General features: G+C 41.2%; 2 protein-coding genes across 2 annotated transcripts in view; one reads left to right on the forward strand and one right to left on the reverse strand.

Annotated features, from left to right (window-relative positions):
* The first annotated feature begins 2566 nt into the window (after positions 1 to 2566).
* Positions 2567 to 17973, forward strand: part of LOC101283205 (immunoglobulin kappa light chain-like) — a 50085-nt gene continuing 34678 nt past the window's right edge. The window contains exons 1-2 of the mRNA XM_033416309.2: positions 2567 to 2737; positions 3141 to 3450. Coding sequence (XP_033272200.1) covers positions 2689 to 2737; positions 3141 to 3450 — 359 coding nt within the window. The 5' untranslated portion in view covers positions 2567 to 2688. The remainder of the gene's footprint in view (positions 2738 to 3140; positions 3451 to 17973) is intronic.
* The window catches only part of RPIA (ribose 5-phosphate isomerase A), a 113693-nt gene continuing 99237 nt past the window's right edge, over positions 3518 to 17973 (reverse strand). The window contains exon 9 of the mRNA XM_049695891.1: positions 3518 to 5322. Within this exon, the coding sequence (XP_049551848.1) occupies positions 5255 to 5322 (68 nt within the window). The 3' untranslated portion in view covers positions 3518 to 5254. The remainder of the gene's footprint in view (positions 5323 to 17973) is intronic.

The raw sequence follows: 17973 nt of genomic DNA on the forward strand, positions 1-17973 counted from the left end.
TAACACATTGTAAATCAACTATATTCCAATAAAAATTTAAAAAAAAAAGCAACTTAATGGTTACCAAAGGGGAAAGGGGGGTGGGGCAAGGGATACACTGAGGTTGGGATTAACATATGCACACTACTTTATATAAAATAGATAACCTACAAGGATCTACTGTATAGCTCAGGGAACTGTACTCAATATTTTTTTATAACCTATAAGGGAAGAGTTTCATATATGTATATATATGTCACTGTGCTGTGCAACTGAAATTAACATGATATTTTACATTAATTATATTTCAGTTATAAAAAGGCCAACGATACTACAGTATAACCACATCCTAATTAACCTAATTATATCTACAATGAATATTTTCCAAATAATGTCATATGCTGAGGTTCTGGGGGCTAAAACTTCAATATAAGTTTAGGGAAACAGTATTGAACTAATAATAGAGCATAAAAACAGTTCTTAAGTTAAAACATGTTAAAAGATTCCTATAAAAGTAGCTTTAATATTTATAACAATTTCTCCATTTTGCTTCATATTTGTTTGTATTTCTTTCAGGTGCTTATCTTTTGACTTCTTTCACTACATGGTTGATTAGAGGGCTGGAATTTCAGGATAGGGGCCTGCCACCTAGTAGAAACACCTATTTGTCTTGGTACCTTCATTAGCCAGGAGTAAAACCCAGAATCTTTTTGCTACTATCATTAAAAAAAAAAAAAAAAAACAGGTCAAGGAAAGCAAAAACTTTAAGAAATAGATAAAATGAAAGAGTAAATAATATTTTGAACAGTGAAATATGGAACATGTGTAATTCTATTTGTACCTCTACACCATGGCTTATCTCCGTTAACGAGATTATTGCCATAGGGTTCAGAGTTTAAAGATGAGCATAATTTTTGCTCGGTTATCTTTTCAGCATTGTTTCAAGATTTTATTCTTGAGTATTTCCCAGAGAATATTCAGACTAGATGTTCTTGTGGAATCTTACATAGTATCGTATTAGTTAATTTGTCTTGGTCAATTAAGTCTGACTTTGGATTTAAATTATCCAAACTTTAATAAGATGGCAAAGTCAACTTTTTCAATTTCTCCAAGGTTTTATTTTCAAGACAAAAGCAATTTGACATTGGCACTATGTTTCAGGAGCTGTTCAATTCAACATGACCTGCACCAGGCTGACACATGAGAATAGTTGTGTTGTTTTCCTATTTAATGAAAGCTGGTGTGACAGACTGATGCCCTGAGCAGTGGTGGTCTGGAACTGTGTTCCATAATGACCATTCTTAAATAAAAGCCCAGGAATGTGTCAATGATAGACATAGGCTACACTGAGACGTTAAAATAAAGGATCCAGGGCTTCCCTGGTGGCGTAGTGGTTCAGAGTCCGCCTGCCGATGCAGGGGACACGGGTTTGTGCCCCGGTCCGGGAAGATCCCACATTGCCACGGAGCGGCTGGGCCCATGAGCCATGGCCACTGAGCTTGCGCGTCTGGCGCCTGTGCTCCGCAATGGGAGAGGCCACAACAGTGAGAGGCCCGCATACTGCAAAAAAGGAAAAAAAAATAAATAGAAAAAAATAAAGGATCCAGTCATTGCTTTTCTCAGAAAGGGCATCTCCTTTTGAAATGTAGACTCATGGCTGTGGCTTCCAACATATTGGCCAGTGAGAACCTTAGGTCCTCACACAGAGCTGACAAGACCCAGGAAACCCTGCAGGACCTGGTTCTACCAGGTGAGAAAGAGTCAACAGGAGATGAGTTTTTCTAAGCACCACTCAGAAAAAATAATATAAAATCGTTGTTTTTTCATTATGTTCCATCATCCCAAGTGAATTTTTTCCTTTGATTAATCTGACATATATATGTGTATATATATGTGTGTGTGTGTGTATGTACAAAACATATATATATAGAGAGAGAGAGAGAGACAGAGAGACAGAGACAGAGAGAGAGAGACAGAGACAGAGACAGAAAGAGACAGAGAGAGATAGAGAGATAGAGACATAGAACTATGATAGATTATTCACCAGAGTAAAACAACTGGTTTTCAGGTATTTCATTTTACTGTCAAGTTCTTGTGATTTAAGTGGTCTTTGAAATATAATTCATGAGGTCTCAGGAAAATACCAGTTCTAACACCTGTTTCTAACATTCTTAAACAGGTAACCTGGGAACTGCACTTACCTGACAGCTCTTGAAACAGCTTAGCTCTATGCAGTTATTTGGAGAAAGTTCTGATGGTCAGTACTAGTGGGGAAGGAGCTGTTCTCTTATCTAGATCAGCCTGGAAGAATCAGAGCAAGATGACTGTTCCCCTCCCGGATATTGACCCTGGACCCACATGTCTTCACTTCAGGGTCTCGTATGCTTTCTTAGAGCCGCAGGCCACGTACACTGGGTTCTTGCAATCAATCCGGACTTTCACGGTGGAATTCTTCTTCCCACTATTCCAAGAAGTATGGATTTTAGATGTTCATTTTATTCCAAACACAGAAGGCCTTTATTTCACTTTGCTCAGAGTTGGGCCCCTCCCTCCCTCCCCCTGGCTCTTTCCACACAGCTGCCCCCCCTCCCCCACCAGGGGATTTGCATGTTGTTCCCGAGGGAGGACCTTCCCCTGCAAGTGTGAGATAAAAGCTCAGCTCCAGTCGTGCTCTGACTTATCAGGACTCATCAATTCCAGCTTCTGAAAATGGGTTTGCCTGCTCAGCTCTTGGGCCTCCTCATGCTCTGGGTCCCAGGTAAGGACGGAGGGGAGATGAGAAGGAGGGTGGGAGGGTGAGCTCTGGGAGCACCACCACTGCTTTTCATGTGTCTTTGTCCACATGTTAGATGCATACCATACCCTCTGCAAAAGACATGTGATGTTTAGTGGTATGAGAATGAGGATGAATCTGGAAGGAACAAGCAGTGTCTGTCCTCTGGTGAAGATGGTGGCATAGAAAGAGTGGTCAAGTGTACATGACGTCTAGAGACCTCTTTGCATTGTAAATCTTGGGTTCTTTATGAAATTGGGTATTTTGGGTATTCTTCGGAATCAAAAAGAAAAAAAAAAATTAGCCTGACGTCAATAACAGAAGACAAATTCTGAAACTGTTTCATAAATTTTGTCCAGAACTTTGTTGTTTTCTTTCATTATTTTAGGATCCAATGGGGATATTGTGCTGACCCAGACTCCACTCTCCCTGTCTGTCATCCCTGGAGACCCGGCCTCCATCTCCTGCAGATCCAGTCAGAGCCTCCAAGATAGTGACGGAGACACTTACTTGAATTGGTACCTGCAGAAACCAGGCCAGTCTCCACAGCTTCTGATCTATGGAGCTTCCAACCGGGCCTCTGGGGTCCCAGACAGGTTCACTGGCAGTGGGTCAGGGACAGATTTCACACTAAAAATCAGCAGGGTGGAGGCTGAGGACGCTGGAGTTTATTACTGCCAGCAAGACATGGAAGATCTGCCCACAGTGGTACAGCCCTGAACACAAACACCCCTCTCCGAGTGGCCCAGCTGCCCACATATGTTGACTGTCTGGGGAGCAGGCAGGCAGATTCTCTGAGTCAGTGTAAGAGGAAGATGTTAGAGAATCAGGGGAGTAGTTTGAAGCTGAGGCCTCTGGACCATGAAAGCCTCCTCTACTCCTCAGACATCACAGGTTAAGGCCCCATCAGCTGCAGAGCCTTGCCTGACAGAACCAGCAGGAGAATGGAAGGGTCTAAGTGCCCTCTGAGCAAACAGACCTGAGGAAGGAGAGGTGAGTGAAAGCGCATCCTACTTCTCCCTCCCTCAGGTACAGGTAGGTGTCAAATAAATGTAGTCAGTGTAACAGGTGGACAACTGAGGCAGAGTTATAGCAACATAATGGGTTTAGCAGTTTTTGATATATTTTTTAAGATAACATGTCATAATATTCAAGAATATTTTTCCCCACTTTCCCCACTTTCTGATTCTCCTTTTTACTACATATCTTCCTACTTTTTTACCATGTTCTAGACAGCAGTCTACACAGCTGTCCTCAGGGGGAGTTAGCTGAGAACATCAGTAAGACTTTGGGGTTATGAGTGTCTAAATAGTCAATTGTAAGTCCATAGTCCCTACAATATCCTAATGCTAAACATATCTGATTTGTCTCAATTACCTTTCACAGAAAGAAAACGTGAGATATGAAAATTCCAAAAGTAGGGATTAAAAAATAAATAAACTGTAGGGCATAGAATTTACCCTGTAGAACACTGGAAGAATACAGAATGATATGAGGGGATTTTTTTCCACAAAAGTTAAGAATTTTAAAGTGTGGGAAGACTGCAGGAATGGAAACACGAAGAGAATCTAGTTGACACACACACAGTTGCTCTTTGGCTTCTATGTGGTGGGATTAAAAATGGTGGTGAGGGCTTCCCTGGTGGCGCAGTGGTTGAGAGTCCGCCTGCCGATGCAGGGGACACGGGTTCGTGCCCCGGTCCGGGAAGATCCCACGTGCCATGGAGCGGCTGGGCCCGTGAGCCATGGCCGCTGAGCCTGCGCATCCGGAGCCTGTGCTCTGCAACGGGAGAGGCCACAACAGTGAGAGGCCCGCGTACCGCAAAAAAAGAAAAAAGAAAATTACCAGATTATAATGGGAAACTCAATCACGAAGCTACTTCACTTCCAAGGCCATGTCTAGCAAGCATCCCTGACATTCTGAGAGCTGATTTTTTAACATTGTATAGTTGTTGTTTTTAATTTCCTGAGGGTGGCATCGTCTTGCCCTAGAACCCTAGAAATCTATGATGTGAGCTCTATTACAGTTTATAGAGTGTACACACAATATCCTTATCTATCACAGATGTATCATGCAACAACATATGTACTGGATCGTATGGCCCAAGTGACACAGCCACTTATATATCATGACCTGAACCTGATGCACAGACCTCTCCTCCCTGCGCCAACTCAGACCTGGCAGCTTTCTGTGTGAGCCACAAATGGGTGGTGTCTTGTACCCAAGTGTGGAATGTATTGTGTCAACATTCCACCGAGCCCACAAACACTCTGCCTCACCATCAGTGGTAGGAGGACAAGGTTCAATTTCTTGTTCTTTAGCCTGGATAACATGTGCCAGTCTGAGATGCCTCAGGCATCTGGACCCCTGCCATATCCACTGATTGGCAGCCCATGAATTTTGGTAGGATTTACATCGTATTGTCTGAAGCACGTATATTTTTACCAGTCATTTACAGTCCTGGCAATTTCTTGCCCGTCGAATCTAATGAACGTGAGGCCATCAATCCAGTCCTGCATTATACGACACGCTGTGGAATGTCCAGACAATCAAAGTTTCTTCAGCCTTCACTGTGACAGAGAACAAGAGAATTAACACTGTCCTGGGGGAGAACTGAGGATGTGAACCGCTTTTACTCTAGATAAACACAAACTATTCCAGAAGACTGTATTCGTTTGTGTGTTTTTATTCTCCTGCTCAGCTCTGCATGTGATCAAGCATGGACAAACCTTTTCAAAATAATGAGTATAAAGTCTCAGCTTTGAGATGAATAAGGTCCAGTGATCTGCTGTACAGCTCAGTTCCTAAAGTGACAGGACCATATAATGAACTGAATTGTTAGGAGGGGAGATTTCAGTATTATCATTAAAAATGAATAAATAAAATAAAATGGGGCTTCCCTGGTGGCGCAGTGGTTGAGAGTCCGCCTGCCGATGCAGGGGACACGGGTTCGTGTCCTGGTCCGGGAAGATCTCACATGCCTCGGAGCGGCTGGGCCCGTGAGCCATGGCCGCTGAGCCTGCGCGTCCGGAGCCTGTGCTCCGCAACGGGAGAGGCCACAACAGTGAGAGGTCCACGTACCGCAAAAATAAATAAATAAATAAAATAAAATAAAATAAAATAAAATAAAATATAAAATCCTAACAACAACAAAATACCCAACGGGATGTGATGAAAATTTTGAAGGAGAACGATATGTCTAAAACTTTGATTGTGGTAAAGATTTCATGAGTGTATGCATATATCCAAACTCACCAAATTGTCTATGCTAAACATGTGCAGTTTATTGTATATAAATAAAGGTTGTAGAAAAAATCTTAACGTGTCTCAACTCTAGATCACCAGCAGAGGGAGACATAATTCACTCAGAGACAGGACAAGGGCAGGTGCTCTCCTCACCAGCACTCCTGACTATTTAATCCAACATGAAATACCCATAATCTGCATGTATCCTTCCTCTTACCTCTGCCTCTCAGAAGAAGGTGAGAAATCATGATAGATAGATAGATAATAGACAGATAGACACATAAATATAGATATAGATAAGAGCTCTTATTTCTCCCATTGTACCAAGTCAGCCATAGTTAACATTTATAACTTTATATTTTCCACTACCCATGTTCCCACTGCCATATACAACAACACCTTCGGTGTATAGTAACTCAAATCTTTTACTCATTAATGGATTAACCAATTTGACATTTATGTATTGTGTTACTGTAATCTTCTATTAACTATTAAATTTTACTTCTGTACCTGAAAATACTAAGGGGCACTCCAAGAAATGTGGCCAGTTCAAAAGATGCATTTGAAAACTCTGCTTTAGATCTACTTCTCACCAACCTTCCAGTCATGGTTAATCCAATCTTCTGACCATTTGGCCAAACTGTTAATCACTGCTCTTGAATTAGTAAAGATCTCTGACACAGGATATCTCTGTGCAAGGCAAAGTGGATTAGAGCACATAACTCCAAGTCCTGCCCACTGAGATATTTTCTTCCTGCACGGTCTTACCCCACTATTTTTTTTTTTTTTTTTTTTTTTTTTTTTTTTTTTTGCGGTACGCGGGCCTCTCACTGCTGTGGCCTCTCCCGTTGCGGAGCACAGGCTCCGGACGCGCAGGCTCAGCGGCCATGGCTCACGGGCCCAGCCGCTCCGCGGCATGTGGGATCTTCCCGGACCGGGGCACGAACCCGTGTCCCCTGCATCGGCAGGCGGACTCTCAACCACTGCGCCACCAGGGAAGCCCCCCACTATTCTTAAAGTGGGCTTCAATGCTATAAAAATCTACTTTGAAAAGATGAAAGCATATATGACATAAATTTGATCTGAATTATTTTCTTCTTCAATCCGTTTGCTAAAGGGAATCCACAGAAGCCTGTAGGTACAGCATGAGAGAAAAGGGGGAAGTCTGCAAGTGTTGGTGCCAAGAGAGTTTGAACAACCTACATGGGTAAATCCTGTGTGCCTGGGGGACAGAATCAAGCCCTGACCTTAATATCCCACTTCTACCTGATGATAGAATGCTCTTTGGCATGCATATGTTTATAGACGAGTGGGTCAGTTACCACTCAATTCAGAAACAGCAACTCAGGTCACAGGACTCCTTTTGGGCCTATAGACAGCATGTAGTCTCTACAAGGAATTAAGAGCAAATCAGAACCCATATCAAAAAAAGGGAATTGGGGGCTTCCCTGGTGGCGCAGTGGTTGAGAGTCCGCCTGCCGATGCAGGGGACGCGGGTTCGCGCCCCGGTCCGGGAAGATCCCACGTGCCGCGGAGCGGCTGGGCCCGTGAGCTGTGGCCGCTGGGCCTGCGCCTCCATACACTGTCCCTATCTAACCCCAGGCACTTTAGCTTCACTGGTCCACTAGGTCATAAAGTCCACTGCAGGTTGTACTTAGTGCAGAGTCTTCTTCTCTTCTGGGACTCGCTCAGAAATGGCAACCTTACAAGTTATTAAGCAATCAGTCCGCTTATAGTCTCCATTTTTTTCAGTTACACCTCCTTATCTATATAAAAAATTGGAGAAAATTATATCCTTTGAGATCTTGGATTACCATACAAACTCTTATCCAAAGGCAGCTTCAACTAAAATTTAATAGACTAGAATCTTTCATTTGGTGCTCGGAATCTTCTTCTGTTCTCCACTCCCCACTTCTCAAGTGACCTAGACTTTCTTACAAGGTCAAACCAAAAATCCTCACATGTAGACAGTGGAAAAAATTATTAAACACCCAGAAAAGCTATGCCTTGTAAGAAGACCATCTTTGGAGTGCAAGGGTCAGCTTTGAGTGAAGATCCCAGAGGAGGTGAAGAACTTATAGGGCAGTGAGAGTGCAGGCAGGCAAATCAATGAAATTATTGTCTTACTTTGTCCAGTTAGTCTGTGGGTGAGTGTGACACAGAACATAGTTTAACATTTACAGACAAAAGTCTTCATCTCCAGCACATGATTTTCCCACTCATCTTATTGATATTTAACTATGGGATTTTTATCTTTATTCCAAGAGAAAGGAAACAAAAACGAGTCAAACATTTAGATACAGATTCTGTCATGAACATGGAGAGTAAGGTCTTGATTCAGAAAAGTCAGGCAGGGAATCAAACCTGCTTCTCCAGGGTGTGAGAAAACTTATAAAGTTGGGATAAATACATTCACAGAGCCATTCCTGAAGTCCCTATGAGCCAAAATGCTTTTCCATGGACTTTGCCCTCTGTGGGGTGAGAACTTGCTGTTAGTTTTGAAAGGTAACCAGCTCCAATCACAGGTGCCTCAGGGCTCAGGGTCCAGTCCAGCCCACCTTCAGCCGGAGAACTCCCTCTACTGAGTGGGCTGATCTCAACTCTCCCTTAAGGACAAACTCTCTCCTGTTAACACAGAGAACAGCCCTTTGGATCCAGGAGGTGAACAGGCCTCCGTGTGTCTCTCATCTTGTCCAAAGCACCATGGGTTTGGGCTGTTTGGGTGGCAACGTCTACGGAACACCCTGCACTGAGTGTGTAACAGTATCACAGTCTCCATCCCGCAGAGAAAGGACAGCAGGAAAACGAACTCAAACACCAACAAGACAGTCTTCCCAGGCCATGAATATCAGACACTGGCTTTCACTTTTAAGGACCTCAGGCTAATAGTATCTGACAAGAGACAAAAGTACAGTGAAGCTGCCTGCCTAAGACCTTCCTCATTCAGTTGACTGTGGTCAAAATTAGAGACTCACAGAGGTCTGCTCCCCACCTGGAAGTCATGGAGGTCACTCATGCAACCCTGAAACACTCTTATTATTCGTGTGTGGTGTGCAGTGACTAGTGTTGACTGCTCGTTAGTTTTGTTTACAGGCCTTAACATGGTTTTGTCACATACACGGGACAGAGAGCCTCTTTTAGAATCAGAAGTCTTATCATTTCTGTCTGAAGGTAGGAAAGGAATATTTCAAAGACTTTCCTGACCAAGAATGAGTTTTTAAGAGATTTTATATTTTCTGTACATTTTAGGACAGTTGGTCATAATACAACAAATAATAATTGGAGACTTTTAAAAGTTTTCTGGTAACTTCACAAAAGAGACAAATTCTCTTTGAAATTCATCCACCTTAAAGAATATTTTTAAAAAGGGGTTTCTGGAAAATTGATTTGTAACGAAAACACAACAGAATTCTCACTTTCACTTTTTCCCACAGTTTACGTTTCCATGTTCATTGCTGGTTTATTTGTTTCTTAAGGCTTCTGTAAGAAAGTACTAGGAATTTGGTGGCCTAAGACAACAGAAATGAATCCTTTCTCAGGACTGCAAACTTGAAGTATGAATTTAAGGTGTTGTCCAGGCCAGGCCCTCTCTGAAACCTGTAGGTAAGGACCCCTCCTTGCCTTTTTTTCACCTTCTGGTGGCCCCAGGTTTTCCCGAACTAGTGGTATCATAAGTCCAATCACTTGTCTTCACGTGGTCTCTTCTGTGTATTGCTGTCTTTGTGTCCTTTCTCCTCTTCTTGTAAGGCCACCTGTCATATTCATTAAAGGCCCACCATACTGCGGTACGACCACATTTTAATTACCTAATTATATCGACAATGAATATTTTCCAAATAATGCCACATTCTGAGGTCCTAGAGTCTAAAACTTCATTATAATTTTTAGGGGAACAGAATTCATTCAGTAAGAGTGCATAAAAACAATTCTTAATTTAATACTTGTTAAAAGAATTGTATAAAACTAGCTTTAATATTTATATTAAATTGTTTGTTTGTTTGTTTCAGATGTTTATCTTTTGACTTCTTTCACTGCATGGTTAATTAAAGGGCTGGAGTCTCCAGGACAGCAGCCTGCTACCTAGTGGAAACCCCTATTTGTCTTGGTACCTTCAGAAGCCAGAAGTAAGACCCAGAATCTATTTGCTAGCATCATAAAAGAGACCAGGTCAAAGATAGCAAAAACTTAAAGAAATAGAATAAAATAAAAAGGTAAATAATATTTTGACTAGTGAGATATGGAACATAATGTACTTCTGCATGTCCTTCTACACCACAATTTTTCTCAGAAAATGATATTATTGCCATAAAGTTCTGAGTTTAAAGGTGAACATAATTTTTGCTCAGTTATCTTTTCAGCATTGTTTCAAAATCTTATTCTTGAGTATTTCCCAGAGAATATGCACACCAAACATTCTTGTGGAATCTTACTAGTTAATTTGTTAATTTGTCTTCATGGTCAATTAAGTCTGGCTTGGATTGCAATTACCCAAACTTGAATAGGACAACAAAGTCTACTCTTTCAACTTCTCCAAATTCTATTTTCAGGACAAAAGCAATTTGACGTTGGCACTATTTTTCTGGAGCCGTTCAATTCACCATGACCTGCACCGGGCTGACATGTGAGAACAGTCACATTGTTTTCCTATTTAATGAAAGCTGGCGTAACAGACTGACCCTCTGAGCAGTGGTAGCCTGGAACCATGTTCCCTATGGACCATTCTTAAATAAAGGCCCAGGAAGGTGTCAATGATAGACACAGGCTACCCTGAGACATTAAAATAAAGGATCCATCATTGCTCTTCACACAAGCTGCGTCTTCTTTTGAACTATAGACTCATGGCTGTGGCTTCCAACACACAGGCAGTGGGAGCTTAGGTTCTCACACAGAGCTGACAAAAATCAGGAAATCCTGCAGGACCTGGTTCTACTTGATGGGAAAGAGGCAACAGGGGAAGAGTCTTTCTAAGCACCACTCAGAAAAATATATTATAAAATAATTCTTTTTTCATATTGTTCCATCATCCCAAGTGAAGTTTTTCATCAAAAAAATCCTTTGATTAGTCTGCCCTATATATTTATATTATATATGGCATATATATATTTTATATATATATGAAGAGAGACAGAGATAGAGATATAGATAGAATTATGATAGAATATGCACCAGACTGAAAAAACTGGTTTTCAGGTATTTCATTTTACTGTCTTAGGCATAAAATTCTTATACCTTTTTTTTTTTTTTGCTCTACGCGGGCCTCTCCCTGTTGTGGCCTCTCCCGTTGCGGAGCACAGGCTCCGGACGCGCAGGCTCAGCGGCCATGGCTCATGGGCCCAGCCACTCCACGGCATGTGGGATCTTCCTGGTCCGGGGCACGAACCCATGTCCCCTGCATCGGCAGGCGGACTCTCAACCACTGAGCCACCAGGGAAGCCCCTCTGCAGATTTTTGACATAACACAAAGTTACAATTACATCATGCCCATGTCCTTAGGTTTATCTACATTCCTTTTCCCCAGACTCCTAATCTCTGATCTGCCAATCTTCTCTTTGATTAACCAGCTACTTTGAAATCGCTGTAAACCCTTATCTAGGGCCAGTTCTCTATGCAGACTAAGATGATAACCAGGGGCACTGCTCATGTACCTGCTAGCTTAACATTTTATTTCAGACCCTGCCATTGATTGGGCTGTAGTGTGGGAACTGTACATCTTTGCTCAGACCAACACATGATACCAGCATAGCCATGGACAAAGCCTGGAGGTTTTTTTTTTCCTCTATGGAATTAGCTGGTTTACCACTCCCATGAAGCCAAAATATAAGCCGATGCAGAGGTGTTAGGGCAAGATTGGAAAGTGATATGGGGACCTGGGATACTTGTCCATGGAAATGAAGTGTGCCTGCTGAATTTGCTCAGGCCCAATCCTAAATGAACCATCTCCTTTCTAAGACTGACTGCGGTTGCGACCCACCCACCCTGATAATTTGATGAGTGTGAAATTACCAGGTTACAGTAGGAAGTTCAATCACACAGCTTCTTAATGTCCCATAGACACATCTACCAGAGGTCTGTGACATCCTGTGAGCTGATTTTTGAATAGTGTATAATATTTTTATTTTTTAAGGATGTCATGATCTTGCACTACAAGTCTACAAATCTAAGATGTGGGTTTATAATAGAGCTTTTCAGAGTGTGCTCACGATATCCTTATCTAATCCAAATGTAACCTGCACCAGGTGATGTGTTAGATCATTTGGTCCAAGCGATGGAGCTGCTCATATTGCTACCTGAACCTGATGCAGAGTCCTCTCCTGCTGTGGGCCTCCTGCGATCTGGAAGCCTTCTAACTATACCTGATCAATGGGATGTGGTAGTCCCCCTACCTCCTAAGAATGTAATGTGCTCTCTCAACATTTCATGAGGCCTACACACCTCTGTGCTTCACTTTCTGTGGCAGGAGACGCAAGGTGCGATGACTTGCTATCTATCTTGAGGAGCATATGCCATCCTGCCTCAGACCTCTGGACCCGAGCCATATTCACTGATAGGGAAGGTCATGAATTTTTTAAGTATTTGCATTCCATCCTCTGACCTTATATATTTACAAGTCACCAAGAGTTCTTGCAATTTCTTGATCATCGGGTTTACTTAAAATGTTTTGATCAGCAGGTAGTTTATAGTGCAACACGCTGCGGAACGTCCAGATGATCAACGTTTCTTTGGTCTACATTGTAACAGAGAGCAAGACGGTTAACACTGTCCTTGGACAAGACTGAGGATATGAGCTGGTGTTCATTCTAGATGCAAGCAAACTATATCAGAGGACCACCTTAGATTGTGTGTCTTCACTCTGCTGTTCTGTCATGTAAATGATCAAGTATGGACAAAATTCTATTAAAATAATGGGTATAAAGTTTTAGTTATGCAAGATGACTGAGTTCTAGAGATGTGATCTAAAACACAGTGCCTATTGTTAAAATTTGTTAAGAGGGTAGACCACATGTTAAATATTCTTACCGAATGTACACATACACACAAACACACACCCACAGCTAAAAGCAGCAACAACAAATAAAATGGATGCAAGGAATCTTTTGAAGAATATTTAATATATTACATTTTTCCCTTTAGGTTGTTCTTTGCTTAACCATTTGTAACATTTTGTAGATTGTTGATACTGGAAAACTTGAAGAAATTTAACAGGTTATCTTATATCCAGCAGTGACCAAGGTGCAGTAAGAATGAATCTTAAGTCAACCTGTGTCTTAATGACCTCTAACAGAGAGATGCACTGTATCAATCACTGAGGAGTAGATCACCTATTCCAACGACCTCCTTTTACACATAAAGACAGAGAAACCAAGAGACCTGCACTCCTTGGAGATAAAAAAATTCACTATTATTTCTTCTCATTGTAAGATGAATCCTGAGGCCTCTTTCATGTCTGTGAGTGCCCTGAGAAATCATTGCATGTGATGTGTTTAGTCTCAATGATATTTGTGATCATGTGACTTTAAAAAAATTAAGTTGCCAGTGGAGACTTGTGCTCACCTAATTTGTAACATCCAGTAAAAGCTTCAAGAGAGAAAGTCACCATCAGCTGCAAAGTATCAACATATTAGTACCCACTTGAGCAGATACCAATGAAAATATGACAAGTCCCCAGTCTTCTCAAACCATACGTCCATCCGTCCGCTGGTATCCTTCTTTGGTGTCATTACAGTGAGTCTGAGACAAATTTTACCTCTGCAATCATTAGCCTAAAGGCTCAAAATGCACCGTATTATTACTACCAACAACATAAGGATTTGTATCTCAAAATGTGACAGCCCTGAACAAAGAGAGTCCACTGATTCAGTTATTTCTTCTTATCCAGGTTACCAATGTCTAACAGGGGAGATCTGGTGGAAAGCTCAGGGAAAGGGACTTAGAAATGTTGTTTATTCCCATCTCAGATGACAGTGGCTGGAACCATACATCCTTCTGTTTTTGCAAGATGTTATATATTTCCAGGTCAGATTAGGACAACTACTAGAAGTTATTTGGTGTGTACAATTAAGCATACTCATTACAAATATGTTTATGGGACATTCCAGGATAACATGACAGCTAGTTTGGAACAGTCACAATAAACATGACCCTCTGTATACAACACGATCATCTATAGGATAAAAGGCAACTAAACATGAGTTGATGCACTATATAAAAGGGTGAGAATTTTATAATTTTATTTCAAGAGATCTTGATATACTTGTTTCTCATAAAAACAATTATGGATTTAAGATATAGATTTGAATTTTGCAGCAAACTGTAGCAAAAGGCAAGTTAAAAGGATAAGTCAGGGCTTCCCTGGTGGCGCAGTGGTTGAGAGTCCGCCTGCCAATGCAGGGGACACGGGTTCGTGCCCCGGTCCGGGCGAAGTGGCTGGGCCCATGAGCCATGGCTGCTGAGCCTGCGCATCTGGAGCCTGTGCTCCGCAACAGGAGAGGCCACAACAGTGAGAGACCCGCGTACCACAAAAAAAATAAAAAAAGGATAAGTCAAATGGAAGAATAATGTTTGAGGAGCGTATCATTTTCTGTTCTTCATCCTTTGCTCCATTGGCAATTCTTCTGCCATAGTTCATCCCCCAATATTGTTAAATGCCATATCTGATCAGTGAGGGTTTTATTTTTTCCCCTGAATCTGAAAATCTAACAGAGAGTGAGGTAGATTCCTCAAATCAAATTATCTATATTGATGTTGACACTAAAAGGTACAGTTTTGCTTATTTAATACTTGAAATAAAGACAAAAATCTTATTTTAAGACTGGGTGTTAGTTTTAGTTGGTACTTATTTCTATACCCTCATTCTCAGGAGCTAAATCCCCATTGGGAAATGAAGTTCTGTCTCATCTATGTCTGTGCATAAAATGACTGAGCTTTCTGAAGCTATGGCTTTGGAGACAACATCTACCAGTGTCCTCTACCAGAGTCTGCATTCCCCTGCCTGGGGTGGTGAAATATTATTGTGGCCCTTAACTCTATTCTTCAGATATATCAATTCCTTATTTTCTTCACTATTGAGTCTTAGGAAACACAGAGACGGTATGAAAGCTAGCTGTGTCTTTGTCATATTCTGCGAGTTAGATTCTCTTCTTTTTTTTTTTTAACATCTTTACTGGAGTATAATTTCTTTACAATGGTGTGTTAGTTTTTGCTTTATAACAAAGTGAATCAGTTATACATATATATATGTCCCCATATCTCTTCACTCTTGCATCTCCCTCCCTCCTACCCTCCCACTCTCCCTATCCCACCCCTCTAGGTGGTCACAAAGCACCGAGCTGATCTCCCTGTGCTATGCGGCTGCTTCCCACTAGCTATCTATTTTAATCCCGACTTGCCCCTAGGTTCTTCTGACCATTTTTTTTCTTTCTTTTTTTTTTTAGATTCCATATATACGTGTTAGCATACAGTATTTGTTTTTCTCTTTCTGACTTACTTCACTCTCTATGACAGTCTCTAGGTCCATCCATCTCACTAAAAATAACTCAGTTTCGTTCCATTTTATGGCTCAGTAATATTCCACTGTATATATGTGCCACATCTTTTTCCATTCATCTGTTGATGGACACTTAGGTTGTTTCCATGTCCTGGCTATTGTAAATAGAGCTGCAATGAACATTTTGGTACATGACTCTTTTTGAATTATGGTTTTCTCAGGGTATATGCCCAGTAGTGGGATTGCTGGGTCATATGGTAGTTCTATTTGTAGTTTTTTAAGGAACCTCCGTACTGTTCTCCATAGTGGCTGTACCAATTCACATTCCCACCAGCAGTGCAAATATCTAGGAATAAACCTACCTAAGGAGACAAAAGACCTGTATGCAGAAAATTATAAGACACTGATGAAAGAAATTAAAGATGATACAAATAGATGGAGAGATATACCATGTTCTTGGATTGGAAGCATCAACATTGTGAAAATGACTATACTACACAAAGCAATCTACAGATTCAATGCAATCCCTATAAAACTACCAATGGCATTTTTCACACAGCTAGAACAAAAAGTTTCACAATTTCTATGGAAACACAAAAGACCCCAAATAGACAAAGCAATCTTGAGAACGAAAAATGGAGCTGGAGGAATCAGGCCCCCTGACTTCAGACTATACTACAAAGCTACAGTAATCAAGACAGTATGGTACTGGCACAAAAACAGAAATATAGATCAATGGAACAGTATAGAAAGCCCAGAGATAAACCCACGCACATATGGTCACCTTATCTTTGATAAAGGAGGCAGGAATGTACAGTGGAGAAAGGAGAGCCTCTTCAATAAGTGGTGCTGGGAAAACTGGACAGGTACATGTAAAAATATGAGATTAGATCACTCCCTAACACCATATACAAAAATAAGCTCAAAATGGATTAAAGACCTAAATGTAAGGCCAGAAACTATCAAACTCTTAGAGGAAGACATAGGCAGAACACTCTATGACATAGATCACAACAAGATCCTTTTTGACCCACCTCCTAGAGAAATGGAAATAAAAACAAAAATAAACAAATGGGACCTAATGAAACGTCAAAGCTTTTGCACAGCAAAGGAAACCGTAAACAAGACGAAAAGACAACCCTCAGAATGGAAGAAAATATTTGCAAATGAAGCAACTGACAAAGGATTAATCTCCAAAATTTACAAGCAGCTCATGCAGCTAAATATCAAAAAAAACAAACAACCCAATCCAAAAATGAGCAGAAGACCTAAATAGACATTTCTCTAAAGAAGATACACAGATTGCCAACAAACACATGAAAGAATGCTCAACATCATTAATCATTAGAGAAATGCAAATCAAAACTACAACGAGATATCATCTCACACCGGTCAGAATGGCCACCATCAAAAAATCTACAAACAATAAATGCTGGACAGGGTGTGGAGAAAAGGGAACCCTCTTGCACTGTTGGTGGGAATGTAAATTGATACAGCCACTATGGAGAACAGTATGGAGGTTCCTTAAAAAACTAAAAATAGAAATACCATGTGACCCAGTAATCCCACTACTGGGCATATACCCTGAGAAAACCATAATTCAAAAAGAGTCATGTACCACAATGTTCATTGCAGCACTATTTACAACAGCCAGGACATGGAAGCAACCTAAGTGTCCATCAACAGATGAATCGATAAAGAAGACATGGCACATAAATACAATGGAATATTACTCCGCCATAAAAAAAAAACACGAAATTGAGTTATTTGTAGCGAGGTGGATGAACCTAGAGTGTGTCATACAGGGTGAAGTAAGTCAGAAAGAGAAAGGCAAATACCGTATGCTAATACATATATGTGGAACCTAAAAAAATATATATATTGGTTCTGAAGAACCTAGGGGCAGGACAGGAATAAAGACGCAGACATAGAGAACAGACCTGAGGACACAGGAGGGGAAGGGTAAGCTGGGACAAAGTGAGAGAGTGGCACTGACATATATACACTACCAAATGTAAAACAGATAGCTAGTGGGAAGCAGCCACTTAGCACAGGGCGATCAGCTCGGTGCTTTGTGACCACCTAGAGGGGTGGGATAGGGAGGGTGGGAGGGAGATGCAAGAAGGAGGAGATATAGGGATATAGGTATATGTATAGCTGATTCACTTTGTTATACAGCAGAAAGTAACACACCATCTTAAAGCAATTATACTCCAATAAAGATGTTTTTTTAAAAAAACTCACAATCAATATTCTTTGAGACTCTGCATTGAAAATTTTATGAACTGCTGTATCGCAAACTGCTGTTAGATGGCAGACATATGCTGAATAAACACAAGACATAATCCTGTTCTCAGAAATACTGAGAAGGTAAGTGACACTGTACCATTTTCAACAGGACCCCCTAAGGCTTGAATAGCTTCTGGCTTGGTGGGGACACCTGGGGAGGAGCTGTCTTCTGCTGAGTGGTGGAGAAACCCTCCTAAATGCT

This window comes from Orcinus orca, chromosome 13 (assembly GCF_937001465.1).
Source record: "Orcinus orca chromosome 13, mOrcOrc1.1, whole genome shotgun sequence".
NCBI lineage: Eukaryota > Metazoa > Chordata > Mammalia > Artiodactyla > Delphinidae > Orcinus > Orcinus orca.